The 12,521-nt window shown below is 43.5% G+C and overlaps 1 protein-coding gene across 1 annotated transcript in view; it reads left to right on the top strand.

The window, feature by feature from the left end:
* The first annotated feature begins 4,275 nt into the window (after positions 1 to 4,275).
* LOC117371519 (histone deacetylase 7-like) overlaps positions 4,276 to 12,521 on the top strand; it is a 48,543-nt gene continuing 40,297 nt past the window's right edge. The window contains exons 1-7 of the mRNA XM_055221849.1: positions 4,276 to 4,404; positions 5,036 to 5,096; positions 5,444 to 5,525; positions 7,224 to 7,291; positions 9,592 to 9,702; positions 10,649 to 10,734; positions 12,346 to 12,481. Of these exons, the coding sequence (XP_055077824.1) occupies positions 4,276 to 4,404; positions 5,036 to 5,096; positions 5,444 to 5,525; positions 7,224 to 7,291; positions 9,592 to 9,702; positions 10,649 to 10,734; positions 12,346 to 12,481 (673 nt within the window). The remainder of the gene's footprint in view (positions 4,405 to 5,035; positions 5,097 to 5,443; positions 5,526 to 7,223; positions 7,292 to 9,591; positions 9,703 to 10,648; positions 10,735 to 12,345; positions 12,482 to 12,521) is intronic.

The raw sequence follows: 12,521 nt of genomic DNA, 5'->3' as shown, positions 1-12,521 counted from the left end.
GCTAGGTGATGGCTACATTCTATCTGAAGGCTACATGCTAGGTGATGGCTACATGCTAGCTGAAGGCTATTGCTAGTTGAAGGCTACATTAGCATAAATAGGTCAGAATGTTACATGTGATTTTTTCATAAAGAGTTTAATCTCAGACAGAACTAAAGTGGAAATGTTCACCTGTGTTTATCATCAGTATGAAACTCATATTTGAACCTCCAGACACAGGAAAAACATGCAAACTCCCCACAGACACACCCCACCATGTTACACCAAACCACGGACCTTCAATGAGAAGGTCATGGTGGGCCAGGGCTGACAGACTGTAACTCCTAACACAAACCAGGGACCCTCTCGTTGTGACGTGGGGCTAACAGACTGTACTATGGAGCTGAGGCTCGGCAATTTGCTTCTGTCTTAGTGTGTTGCTGGGAATGTTCCACAGTAAAGCTGACACGCCCAATGTGACACGCCCACTGCCCACAGCATGCGGCGCTTTGTTGTGATAGGTAATGCAGCCAGTCCACATAAAACACATCTCTATAGAGACGGGTTAGCTGTCTGTAAAGTCATACTGTGGCACATTCCAGGAAAAGACAGCATATCTCCATGGAGATGGGTTACTGTCTGTAAAGCTGTCCTGTGGGACATTCCAGGCAAAGACAGTACATCTCCACGGAGACAAGTTACTGCTTGTAAAGCTGTACTGTGTTGTTTTTTTGAGGACGTTCTGAAGAGGAAGTGGTTGCGACACTGAGTTTGCACAAAACCAGAAGTGATTCTATTTTTAGATTTGAGCTCAAATCCAACTCATCTGATCAGAGCCGTTTGGCTCATACTGTACAACTGAGGTCCACATTCTCTGAGGGTGTGATGCTAGCAAGAGGCACTGCGCTGTCTGAAGCTCTATTATACTTTAATGCAGTGCGAACAGATCGTGACACAGGACAGTGAACATGAAACACTTTTGCTAAAGAGACACTTTGGAAAACATTTTTACAGGGATGAAAAGAAAGGCGGATATAGACGGAGGTAAAGTCACCTGAAAAATAAGACGAGGAGGAGTCTGATGAAGAGTATTTAACACTTGGCTTCACCGTGACTCCAGTGGGACACGAGGACAGACCGGTGTCTGCTGTGTCTGAAAATGCTGGCAGTGGACAGTATGAAGCCAAATAAGTTAAGACCCCACCTCATTACACTTCAGTCACGCTGATAAGACGCTGCAGTTTTTTCAGCGTAAACGTGCCAAATATTAACAACAATCATCCACTTTGTAAATGTCACTTAAAGCAGCAGCACTGAGCATCATATAAGGTGTCGTACCAAATTGCTAAATTACTTGTTTTAATTTGATATTTATTTAATTTTAATGTATTATTTTGATATTCATTTAATTTTAATTTATTCATTTGATGTTTATTTTATTTTATTTTTTTAATTTGATATTTAATTAAATTTCATTATATCATTTCATTTATTTTATTTTTTCGGGGGGGGGGGGGGGGGGGGACACTGCTTTAATGTAACACAATCTGACCAGGAAGAACTGAACTCCAACAGGTGAGCTGATTTGTGCTGTTAAACTCAAATAACATTACAGTCACAAGCTAGCTAGTACTAGCATTAGCATTAGCGTTCGCATTAGCCAACAGTTTTTCAGTGAGTCACTCTCACCGTTTTGAGTAAAATGTCTTAAAATCTGTGTAAAAACTCCCAAACGGGACCTTGAACGCTCAAACTAACCACAGGAAAATTGAGCTCTTTAAATCACTTCAGTGTTTTTTCTTAAAACTTTCTTGTCAGTGTTTGCTAATGTGTGTCGGACTGTGTCTCCATAGTAACTGCTGAACATTCCATCATAGAGATACATGTAGAACACCCTCAGCGTGATGCCACTCCAGAGTATCAATATGCACTGGCTGTATCCTTGTGTGTCAGATGCCCTCCCAGGGCAAATAACAAACATATATGACAGGACTAAACCAGGACTAAACCAGGACTAAACCAGGTCTAAACCAGGACTAAACCAGGACTAAACCAGGACTAAACCAGGACTAAACCAGGTCTAAACCAGGTCTAAACCAGGTCTAAAGCAGGTCTAAACCAGGTCTAAACCAGGTCTAAACCAGGACTAAACCAGGTCTAAACCAGGTCTAAACCAGGACTAAACCAGGTCTAAACCAGGTCTAAACCAGGACTAAACCAGGTCTAAACCAGGTCTAAAGCAGTCAGATGCCCTCCTGTGCTGCGCTGTGTGACACAGGACTCTGAGTTGGTTCTCGTCTGTTCTATTGATCAGAGATTTATGACTTTTCTTAAACAAAAGCCACAGTATGGTTTATTTTTACGACCCTGTTTCACAGTGAAACCACGGTGTCTTTGCCGTAGGTGACAGACCCCAGTGCGTCATGTGACCTACGGCTGGTGTGATCATGTGACCTGGACAAAGACGCACTGTCACATTTGAGTTCAGAGGGTTTGAGTTTCATGAAGGTGAGACTGAACTAGAACCATCAGAGCCCACATGTAAACAGCCCTGACCTGTGAGTATGTCCCGCAGTGTGGCTTTAAAACAGACCTTTTCAGATCTGTGAGCATGTCCCATTGTGGGGCTTTAAACCAGCCCTGTTCAGACCTGTAAGCATGTTCCGCAGTGTGGCTTTAAACTACACCTGTTCAGACACAACCCTGACCTGTGAGCATGTCCCACAGTGTGGCTTTACACCAGCCCTGTTCAAATCTGTGAGCATGTCCCACAGTGTGGCTTTACACCAGCCCTGTTCAGACCTGTGAGCATGTACCACAGTGTAGCTTTAAATCCACCCTGTTCAGACAGTTCAGATGTTTATCCATGTTGAAGTTGTTTCTTCTTATTGAGCCTCTGAAGTTGTATTTGGAGTGATTCATGTTTGAGTAATCTTTAATCCACTATTTTCAAGACATACGCGTCCACTGTGGCATAAATGTCCACTGTGACGTGTGCAGAGTCAGTGTTTTTCCACCTCATCCCTCGGGCTCTGTGTCTTTTGTCTCTTTCGGTTGTTCTTCAGTTTCTGCGTTTCCAGTTTCATTTGAGTCGATCGTTTTCACAGATGCCGCGGTGTTGTCCACAAACAAAATGGATGACACAAAACAGATGACACAACAGTCTGGAAACGTTTCACTGCTGACCCACTTTTACACGACCACGACTTAAAGAGGCACTGTGGGACTTTTACATGACAACAACTGGACTTAAAGAGGCACTGTGGACCATTTGACAACGGCCCAGACTTAATGCGGCACTGCGGATCTGTAACATGACAATGACCAGACTTAAAGAGGCAGTGCGGAACTTTTACATGACCACAACTGACTTAAAGAGGCAATGCGGAATTTTTACATGACAATGACTCGGACTTAAAGACACACTGCGGAACTTTTACATGACAACAACTTAAACAGGCACTGCAGAACTTTTACACGACAACAACCAGACTGAAAGAGGCACTGCGGAACTTTTACATGAAAACGACCCAGACTTACAGAGGCACTTAGAGAATTTTATATGACTACGACTTAAAGAGGCACTGCAGAACTTTTAAACCACAACGACTTAAAGACGCAGTGCGGAACTTTTACACAACAACAACTGGACCTAAAGACACACTGTGGAACTTTTACATGACAACAACAGGACTTAAAGAGGCACTGCGAAACTTTTACATGGCAACGACTCAGACTTAAAGAGGCACCACGGAACTTTACATGACAACAACCGGACTTAAAGAGGCACTGCGAAACTTTTACATGGCAACGACTCAGACTTAAAGAGGCACTGCAGAACTTTACATGACAACAACCGGACTTAAAGAGGCACTGCGGATCTTTTACATTACAACAACTTAAAGAGGTACTGCAGAGCTTTTACATAACAATGACTTAAAGAGGCACTGCGGAACTTTTACATGATAACGACTTAAAGAAGCACCGCAGAACTTTTATATGACAACGACAGTCTGATGTGTCCAGTTTTATGTGTCCTCTCTGACATGGCCACTCTTAAGCGTCCTCTCTGATGTGTCCAATCTGACTTGTCCACTCTTATGTGTCCAGTCTGATGTGTCCAGTCTGATGTGTCGTCTCTGAAGTGTCCTCTCTGATGTGTCCGCTCTGACGTGTCCTCTCTGATGTCTCCTCTCTGACGTGTCCTCTCTGATGTCTCCTCTCTGACGTGTCCTCTCTGACGTGTCTTTAGTCCTCAGTCTTAGCTCGTGGTCGGGCTCTAGGTGGGACAGGCCCATGGACCTGCGGGTGTCCCCCAGGTCGGTGCACTCTGATCGGGGAGTGAGTGTGCTGCCTCTCCCTGCCCCATCTCTGCGACTGGGACACTTTACCCCTCATTGCCCCCGCCCCCAAACACACCTTAAGGTAAACGGAGCGAGGAGGTGGGGCTAAACCAGCATGAGCTGTGTTCTCCGTTCCACCTTGTGATGTCATTAAGTGGTAGTTTTAAAGTGAACTGCTGATTAGCCTCAGATGAACTGCTTCAGTCATCAACACACCATAAGAACCTGAGGTTTTACCTTTTGTTCAGATCAATACAAAGCCTCTGCCCTCTCTGTCCTGGCATTTAACACTATTATCGTGTTATCTGTATTTTTGCTTTTGACTTTTATGTAAAGCATTTTGGTGGAAACACACTTGAAATGAGGCTAAAACAATAGCTGCAACGTCAAAGTGAGGTAAGTCCACTCTAATGATGATGATCCGAAAGATTCTAGTGAAGATGTATTGAGTTTAAAAACACAGTGGAGCACTTCCTGTATTACCACATGATGACATCACAAGGTGGAACAGAGTGTTTTCAGTTTGAGAGAAGAACTCAGCCTAAATATTCCGGGTTTGTGTGTTAAACATGTGTGAATGAAACAAAACAAAACTCTAGGTCTGTTTGTGATGAGAAATTAGAACAGATCAGAAACATGGAGTTTGGCCTCTTTAAGTTTCAGAACAGCTGCCTGAGGTTCACAAATGTCTCTGTGTATTTTTCTGATTTCAGTTAAACTCAGACATGGACGCCACCGCAGACGAGCTAAAGCGCCGACACAGGAGCGAGCAGAGTGAGTCCGTTCTGCTTGTCTCCATGGTGATGTTATCGTTTACCTTGAAATGTTCCACAGTATGGCATTAAACTCATCTCTTGCACACTATTCAATTACAAGTATTTTTTTTTATTGTGAGCAGGCTCGCCTCTCCACAGATCTGACCTGTAACTTGGCCTGGTGGTGGTGTCACGTGCTTGTCTCTATGGAGATATAAAAGTTTAATGCCATACTTCATGACATTCCGCTTTGAACAGTGCGAGCTGGAGCCTGATGAAACTGCTTCATTGTTCAGTGCTGTAGCAGCTGCAGTCCTGGCACCCTCTGCTGGAGGTTGTCAGAGTGACGTCTGTTGGTTTGTGCAGGTTTCGACGTGAAGAAGATCCTGAGGGAGCACATCATGAGCCGACATGAGAGAGTGCCCCCTGTGGCCAACGCAGGCTTCAGGTCAGAGTTTTACCCGGGCTGGGGAATGACACCATTATGAGAACACAGGACAAAGTCACTGCAAAGAGGTCGCAGGTTCGATTGCCAGAGTGTGTGGGGTGTTCTGTGTGAAGTTTGCATGTTCTCACTGTGTCTGTGTGGAGTTTACGTGGTCTCCCTGTGTCTGTGTGGAGTTTGTGTGTTCTCTCTGTGTTTGTGTGGAGATTGCATGTTCTCCCTATCAAGGTGTCCGTTGTGTTAATGTCTCTGGATCAGAATTGGTCCAGAGTTACTCCTCACTGACCTGATGCATCAGAGCTTCATAATTACTCACCAAGATGAGTTTGTAAGAGCCTTTCAGAATCCTCAGTGACCAGAGCGCAACTGTTAACAGCTAGCATGCTAACAGTGTGCTAGCATTAGTTCCTGGTTCGTGAATGATAAAAAAAAGCTTTATGCAGAGAGTACACAGGACGTTTTTCACTTTAAGACATGTGTGTCTACCGTGTGTCTACCGTGTGTCTATTGTGTGTCTACTGTGTGTCTATCGTGTGTCTACCGTGTGTCTATTGTGTGTCTACTGTGTGTCTATCGTGTGTCTATCGTGTGTCTACCATGGGTCTATCGTGTGTCTACTGTGTGTCTATCGTGTGTCTACCGTGTGTCTATTGTGTGTCTACTGTGTGTCTATCGTGTGTCTACCGTGTGTCTACCGTGTGTCTATTGTGTGTCTACCGTGTGTCTATTGTGTGTCTACTGTGTGTCTACTGTGTGTCTATTGTGTGTCTACCGTGTGTCTACCGTGTGTCTACCGTGTGTCTATTGTGTGTCTATCGTGTGTCTACCGTGTGTCTACCGTGTGTCTATTGTGTGTCTACTGTGTGTCTATCGTGTGTCTACTGTGTGTCTATTGTGTGTCTACTGTGTGTCTATCGTGTGTCTATCGTGTGTCTATCGTGTGTCTACCGTGTGTCTACCGTGTGTCTACCGTGTGTCTACCGTGTGTCTATTGTGTGTCTACCGTGTGTCTATTGTGTGTCTACCGTGTGTCTATTGTGTGTCTACTGTGTGTCTACTGTGTGTCTATTGTGTGTCTACCGTGTGTCTACCGTGTGTCTACCGTGTGTCTATTGTGTGTCTATCGTGTGTCTACCGTGTGTCTACCGTGTGTCTATTGTGTGTCTATCGTGTGTCTACCGTGTGTCTACTGTGTGTCTATCGTGTGTCTACTGTGTGTCTATCGTGTGTCTACTGTGTGTCTATTGTGTGTCTACTGTGTGTCTATCGTGTGTCTACCGTGTGTCTACCGTGTGTCTACCGTGTGTCTATTGTGTGTCTACTGTGTGTCTATCGTGTGTCTACTGTGTGTCTACCGTGTGTCTATTGTGTGTCTACTGTGTGTCTACCGTGTGTCTATTGTGTGTCTACTGTGTGTCTATCGTGTGTCTACTGTGTGTCTATCGTGTGTCTATCGTGTGTCTACCTATCTGTGCTGGGCCAGGACACAGCCCCTTCAGTGTCTCTGGGTTAAATCTGCATGTGACCTGTCCTTCAGTGTCTCTGGAGTAACTAGCTAGAGGGTTACATAGACGCAGAGAGAACATGCAATTTTGACTAAGAACAAACCAGGGACCGCCTGCTGTGAGGAGACAGGGCTAACCACTCTGCCACCTGAACCCAAACAGTATCAATGTCATTGTTTATATTGCTTTGTTTCAGAGCTCCAGTGTCCGAGGGCCTCTCCCCTCTGACCTGTACTGACCACAAGAGGGCGCTGCACAGAACAGGTGAGTCCTGACCAGTCCAGACCAGTCCAGACCAGACATGACCAGTCCAGTCCAGACCAGTCCAGAACAGACCAGACCGGTCCAGACCAGACCTGACCAGACTAGTCCAGACCAGTCCAGACCAGTCCAGATTGGTCTAGACCAGCCCAGACCAGTCCAGAAAAGACCAATCCAGTCCAGATCAGACCAGTCCAGACCAGTCCAGACCAGTCCAGACCAGGCCACTTGGTTATGACCAGACCACTGGTCATAACCAGTGTTATGACCTTGCTAAGGTCCAGCACATAACATAACCTTAGCAGTTATATCAGGGGTGTCAAACTCAAATACACAGTGGGCCAAAATTTTAAATTGAACAAATGAACCTTTTAATATGGAACCAAACAAGTTTTGATTTAACAATGAATATTGAACAAGCAAGGCTTATATAACTTTAAAGTGCAGGCATGCAAAATTAAGTTGCTAATAATACTAATAATAATAATAGTAGTAATAATAATAATAATAAAACATATCAATGGCATATTAAATAAGATTTAAATAAAAATTGAATGCCTCCTTTCTGTTTGCAGCCTTCTGAGTTAAATGTGAAAATTAGCTTCTTACACAGGCTAATAAATTTCAAAATAAAATAACATAACAACTATGAATAAATAAACCATTCAGGCCTTGAAGTAGCAAGAAAAAGTGCATAGAAAATGTATTTACTGCTCATTTTGCGACACACTGATCTACTCTGATGCGCCCAAGCCAGATACCTGGCATCTTTTCTTGGATGCCAATTCATCAATGTCGGGGCTCAGGGTTTGAGCTGAAGAAACCTTCATTATTGAACAAAGGTGTTCGTCAGTTAGACGTCGCCTGTGAGACGTTTTCGTCATCTTCATTGAGGAGAAAAGTTGCTCACATAGGTAAGTGCTACCAAACACGGAGAGCAATTGAGCAACTTCGGTGCGGAGCTGAGGCATCGTGTCAGGGATGAACTGTGGAAACTGTGCGGCCCCAACAGCATCAAACTTTGACTTCAGCGTTTCATCACACTGGAGTTCAATCAGCTCCATTTGGAGGTTGGTCTGCCTCTGTCCTAATTGATGCGCCAAAACAACAGCAGAGCATTATGCATTATTATTATATATTTGTAGTATAAGCGGTGAATGCGGTGTTACAGCACTGCCACCATATTATACCGGTGGGCCAGCTCTAATATTAATTTGAAATTGCCTTGCGGGCCAAATATAATTACACTGCGGGGGGCCAGAGTTTGACACCTATGAGTTATATTACGTGCTGGATTGTCTCAGGGGCCTCTTTGCACAGCCTACACCTTGGGTCTTGTCTGGTGTTGTAGATCTGAGTCTTGTCTGGTAGATCGGTCTTGTCTGGTAGTGAAAGATGCAGCTCAACATCATTATTATATTCAAGGCAGGTTCATTTGTGTGTGTCAGTGTGCAGTCACACTCTCTGGTGGTGCAGATAGGAAGGAGAAACAACTGAAATAAACCAGTTATAAAAGCATGACAAATGGGCTCTTTATGTTTTATTTTTTCACTGGATTGTCTTTTATATATATATTTTTTTTCCCTGGATCATCTTTTATGTTCTATTTTTTCTCTGGATCATCTTTAATATTTTATTTTTTCTCTGGATCATCTTTAATATTTTATTTTTTCTCTGGATCGTCTTTTATGTTTTATTTTGTCTGATACTTTTGACAAACTCTAGTCCTGTAATGATAAAAATATGTGGACCTATTTTTCATTTCTTTCTTTACTCACTCTATAGTCTCACTCTGCAGACTGACAGAGACATGGCTGTCATTGAAGACAATGTGCCTCAAGGACCAGTCCACAAATAAATAAAGACATTTAGCCATGTTATCCCCATATCCTGACCCCTGTGAGCTCCATGTTCTAACGCTCCTCCTCAAAAACAAACCTGGAGTTGTGTTTTGATTCATTCACACATGTTTGAGTAACACTTTATTATTAGTCTGTCTACATCTCCAAAGCTCAAAATGCTCTATTCCACCTTGTGATGTCATGAAATGGTAGTTTTCAAGTTAATAGCTCCGTTTACTTTTACTTCAGTGGAGATTAGCAATTCCAGGACAGAAATGATCCAAATGATTCTAGTGAATGTGTATGCGCTCCACTGTGCTTAAAAACGCAGTGGAGCACTTCCTGTATTACCACACAATGACATCACAAAGTGGAACAGAGTATTTTCTGCAGGTTTGTGTGTTAAACATGTGATATTATATTTATAGTTATATTGATTATTTGTTTGTTTGTTATGTCCAGTGTCGGAGCCGACTTTGAAGTGGAAGCTGAAGAAAATGACGGGAGCTCGGCCCAACCCTCTGCAGAGGAAGAGCAGTGCGCCTCCTGCTGTCCGACTTCAGAGCGACACAGGTGCAGAACACATTAGTCAGGTTCAAACTCTGAGAGATAACTTTTGTCTACACATAGAGTGAACTTTGGCAAAAAATCTACGCCACAGACTGCATATATATACATGGACACAGGAAGTGGTCATGGGTGCACTTTGAGCTCCATTGAATCTGGCTGCAATTCGCATTCTGTGTAAAAACTGTGTCCTCTGTCTGTAACTGCTGCTGTCAGACTCACCATTTTGGTCTTAAATGTTCATATTAACCCTCTCTACATGATCCTGGGGGTTTTATTTCACTATTGTGTATGTAAATCAAGATATGAACATTAATAACAGACAAATCAGGCGCCTTCGTGCCCCAAGGTCGTTCCCGTTAGCGTTAGCAACAGATTTGATTGACTGTGTTGCTAAGCGCTCGCTCCCTGCTAAACCAGTGGTATGGGCGGGAAGGGACGTTACCTTCAACAGCCTTGCTCCTGATTAACTCTTTGGTTGCTATGATACTCGTGGTCAGAACTCTGCTCCACATTAGCCGCTATAACTGTTACCCTCATGAGCTTCATGTGGAGCTGAAGCTGTGGTGACTCTTCTTTAAAAAGACTGGTCAACTCGCCTGAAATATGTGCAAATAAATAAACATCAGTGTAATGTTCCAGTCAGGTTTGTGTTTACATATTTACATGTTACATTTACACACATGTTCTGATACTCTCTCTTCTGACACCCTATCTCTCTTCTGACCCTCTCTCTCGACCCTCTCTCTCTGTTCTGACCCTCTCTCTCTGTTCTGACCCTCTCTCTCTGTTCTGACCCTCTCTCTCTCTGTTCTGACCCTCTCTCTCTCGACCCTCTCTCTCTGTTCTGACCCTCTCTCTCTGTTCTGACCCTCTCTCTCTCGACCCTCTCTCTCTGTTCTGACCCTCTCTCTCTCTGTTCTGACCCTCTCTGTTCTGACCCTCTCCTCAGACTCTCCTTACAGCAGCGCTCCAGTGTCTGAGAGCAGCTCCTGTGAAAGCCTCCTGACAGACAGCGCCACCTCTGTCACACAAGAGGTACTGCAACATACAAACAACACAAACACACACAAATACACACATACACACAGAGACAAACAGACACACACACACGCATACACATCTTCACAAACACACACACACAGAGACACATACACACACATAAACATTTACAAACAAATACACACAAACAGACATGCATACACACACACACACACATTCAAATCCACATACACACACATGCACACCCCGACACACCCACATGCACACATATATACACACACAAATACACACATACACACACATACACACCCCTGCACCTACACACACACACAAACACACACCTACATACGCACATATACATATATATATATATATATATATATATATATATATATATATATATATATATATATATATATATATATATATATATATATATATATATATATATATATATATACACACACACACAAAAGTACAGTATAATAATATATATATAATATATATTGTGTGTCTCAGAGTTTTGTGTCTAAACCCGGGTCCAAACCCAGTATCACAGTGGGACTTCCTGCTCAGGTCAGAACTGTTACATCTGTCACTGTGCATGTGTTTGTGTATATGTGTGTGTATGTGTGTGTGTGTGTGTGCATATGTGCGTGTATTTGTGTGTGTGTATGAGTGTGTGTGTGAATGTGTAGGGGTGTGTCTGTAAGTGTATGTGTGTTGTGTGTGTATGTATATGTGTATGTGCGTGTGTGTTTCTTTTTATGTGTGTGTGTGTATGTGTGTGTGTATATATTTGTGTATGTGTATATATATGTGTGTGTATGTGTGTATATGAGTGTGTATGTATATTCGTGTGTGTGTGCGTGTATGTATGTTTTTTGTATGTGTGTGTATATATTTGTGTGTATGCACATGTGTGTGTGTGGGTGTGTGTAAGTATGTCTGTCTGTATTTGTGTTTGTATATGTGTGTGTGTGTGTGTGTGTGTGTGTGTGTGTAGGTGGGGGTGTATCGGTGTGTGTGTACGTGAGTGTATGTGTGTGTGGTCTAACATACTTGTCTAAATTTGTCTAAACTTTTGCATCAACGCATTTTGTGGTTTTATTTGTGACACTTGTGGAAAAGCTTGATACAGAAATGCCACTCTAAGCAAGGTCTGAACCAGGACTAAACCAGGTCTAAACCAGGTTTAAACTGGGACTAAACCAGGTCTAAACCAGGTTTAAACTGGGACTAAACCAGGTCTGAACCAGGACTAAACCAGGTCTAAACCGGGACTAAACCAGGACTAAACCGGGTCTAAAAAAGGAGTAGACCAGGACTAAATCAGGTCTAAACCAGGACTAGACCAGGACTAAACCGGGTGTAATCCGTGTCTAAACCGTGTCTAAACCGTGTCTAAACTGGGCCTAAACCAGGCCTAAACCGGCACTAAGCCAGGTCTAAATCAGGACTTAATTGGGTCTAAACCGGGTCTAAAGTTGGTCTAAACAGGGTCTAAACCAGGTCTAAACCTGGAAAAACCAGGACTAAACAGGGACTAAACCAGGACTAAACCAGATCTAAATCAGGTCTAAACCAGGTCTAAATCAGGTCTAAACCAGGTCTAAATCAGGGCTAACTCCATGATCTCTCCTCCAGGCTGGACCCCCCTCTCTCCCTCACTTCTGCCCCGTGTTGGGGCCTCTGGACCTGGGCACAGGTCTGGGTCAGCGTCTGCAGCCAGTCCTGGTCCTCGATCAGACCACGGGCCTCGTCCATCAGCAGTTTGTGGCCTGTGAGTACTGCAGTATTCACTACTTAACTAGTACACGGTA

Source organism: Periophthalmus magnuspinnatus, chromosome 5 (genome assembly GCF_009829125.3).
Source record: "Periophthalmus magnuspinnatus isolate fPerMag1 chromosome 5, fPerMag1.2.pri, whole genome shotgun sequence".
NCBI classification, from domain to species: Eukaryota; Metazoa; Chordata; class Actinopteri; order Gobiiformes; family Gobiidae; genus Periophthalmus; species Periophthalmus magnuspinnatus.
This window is presented reverse-complemented; position numbering and strand designations above follow the sequence as displayed.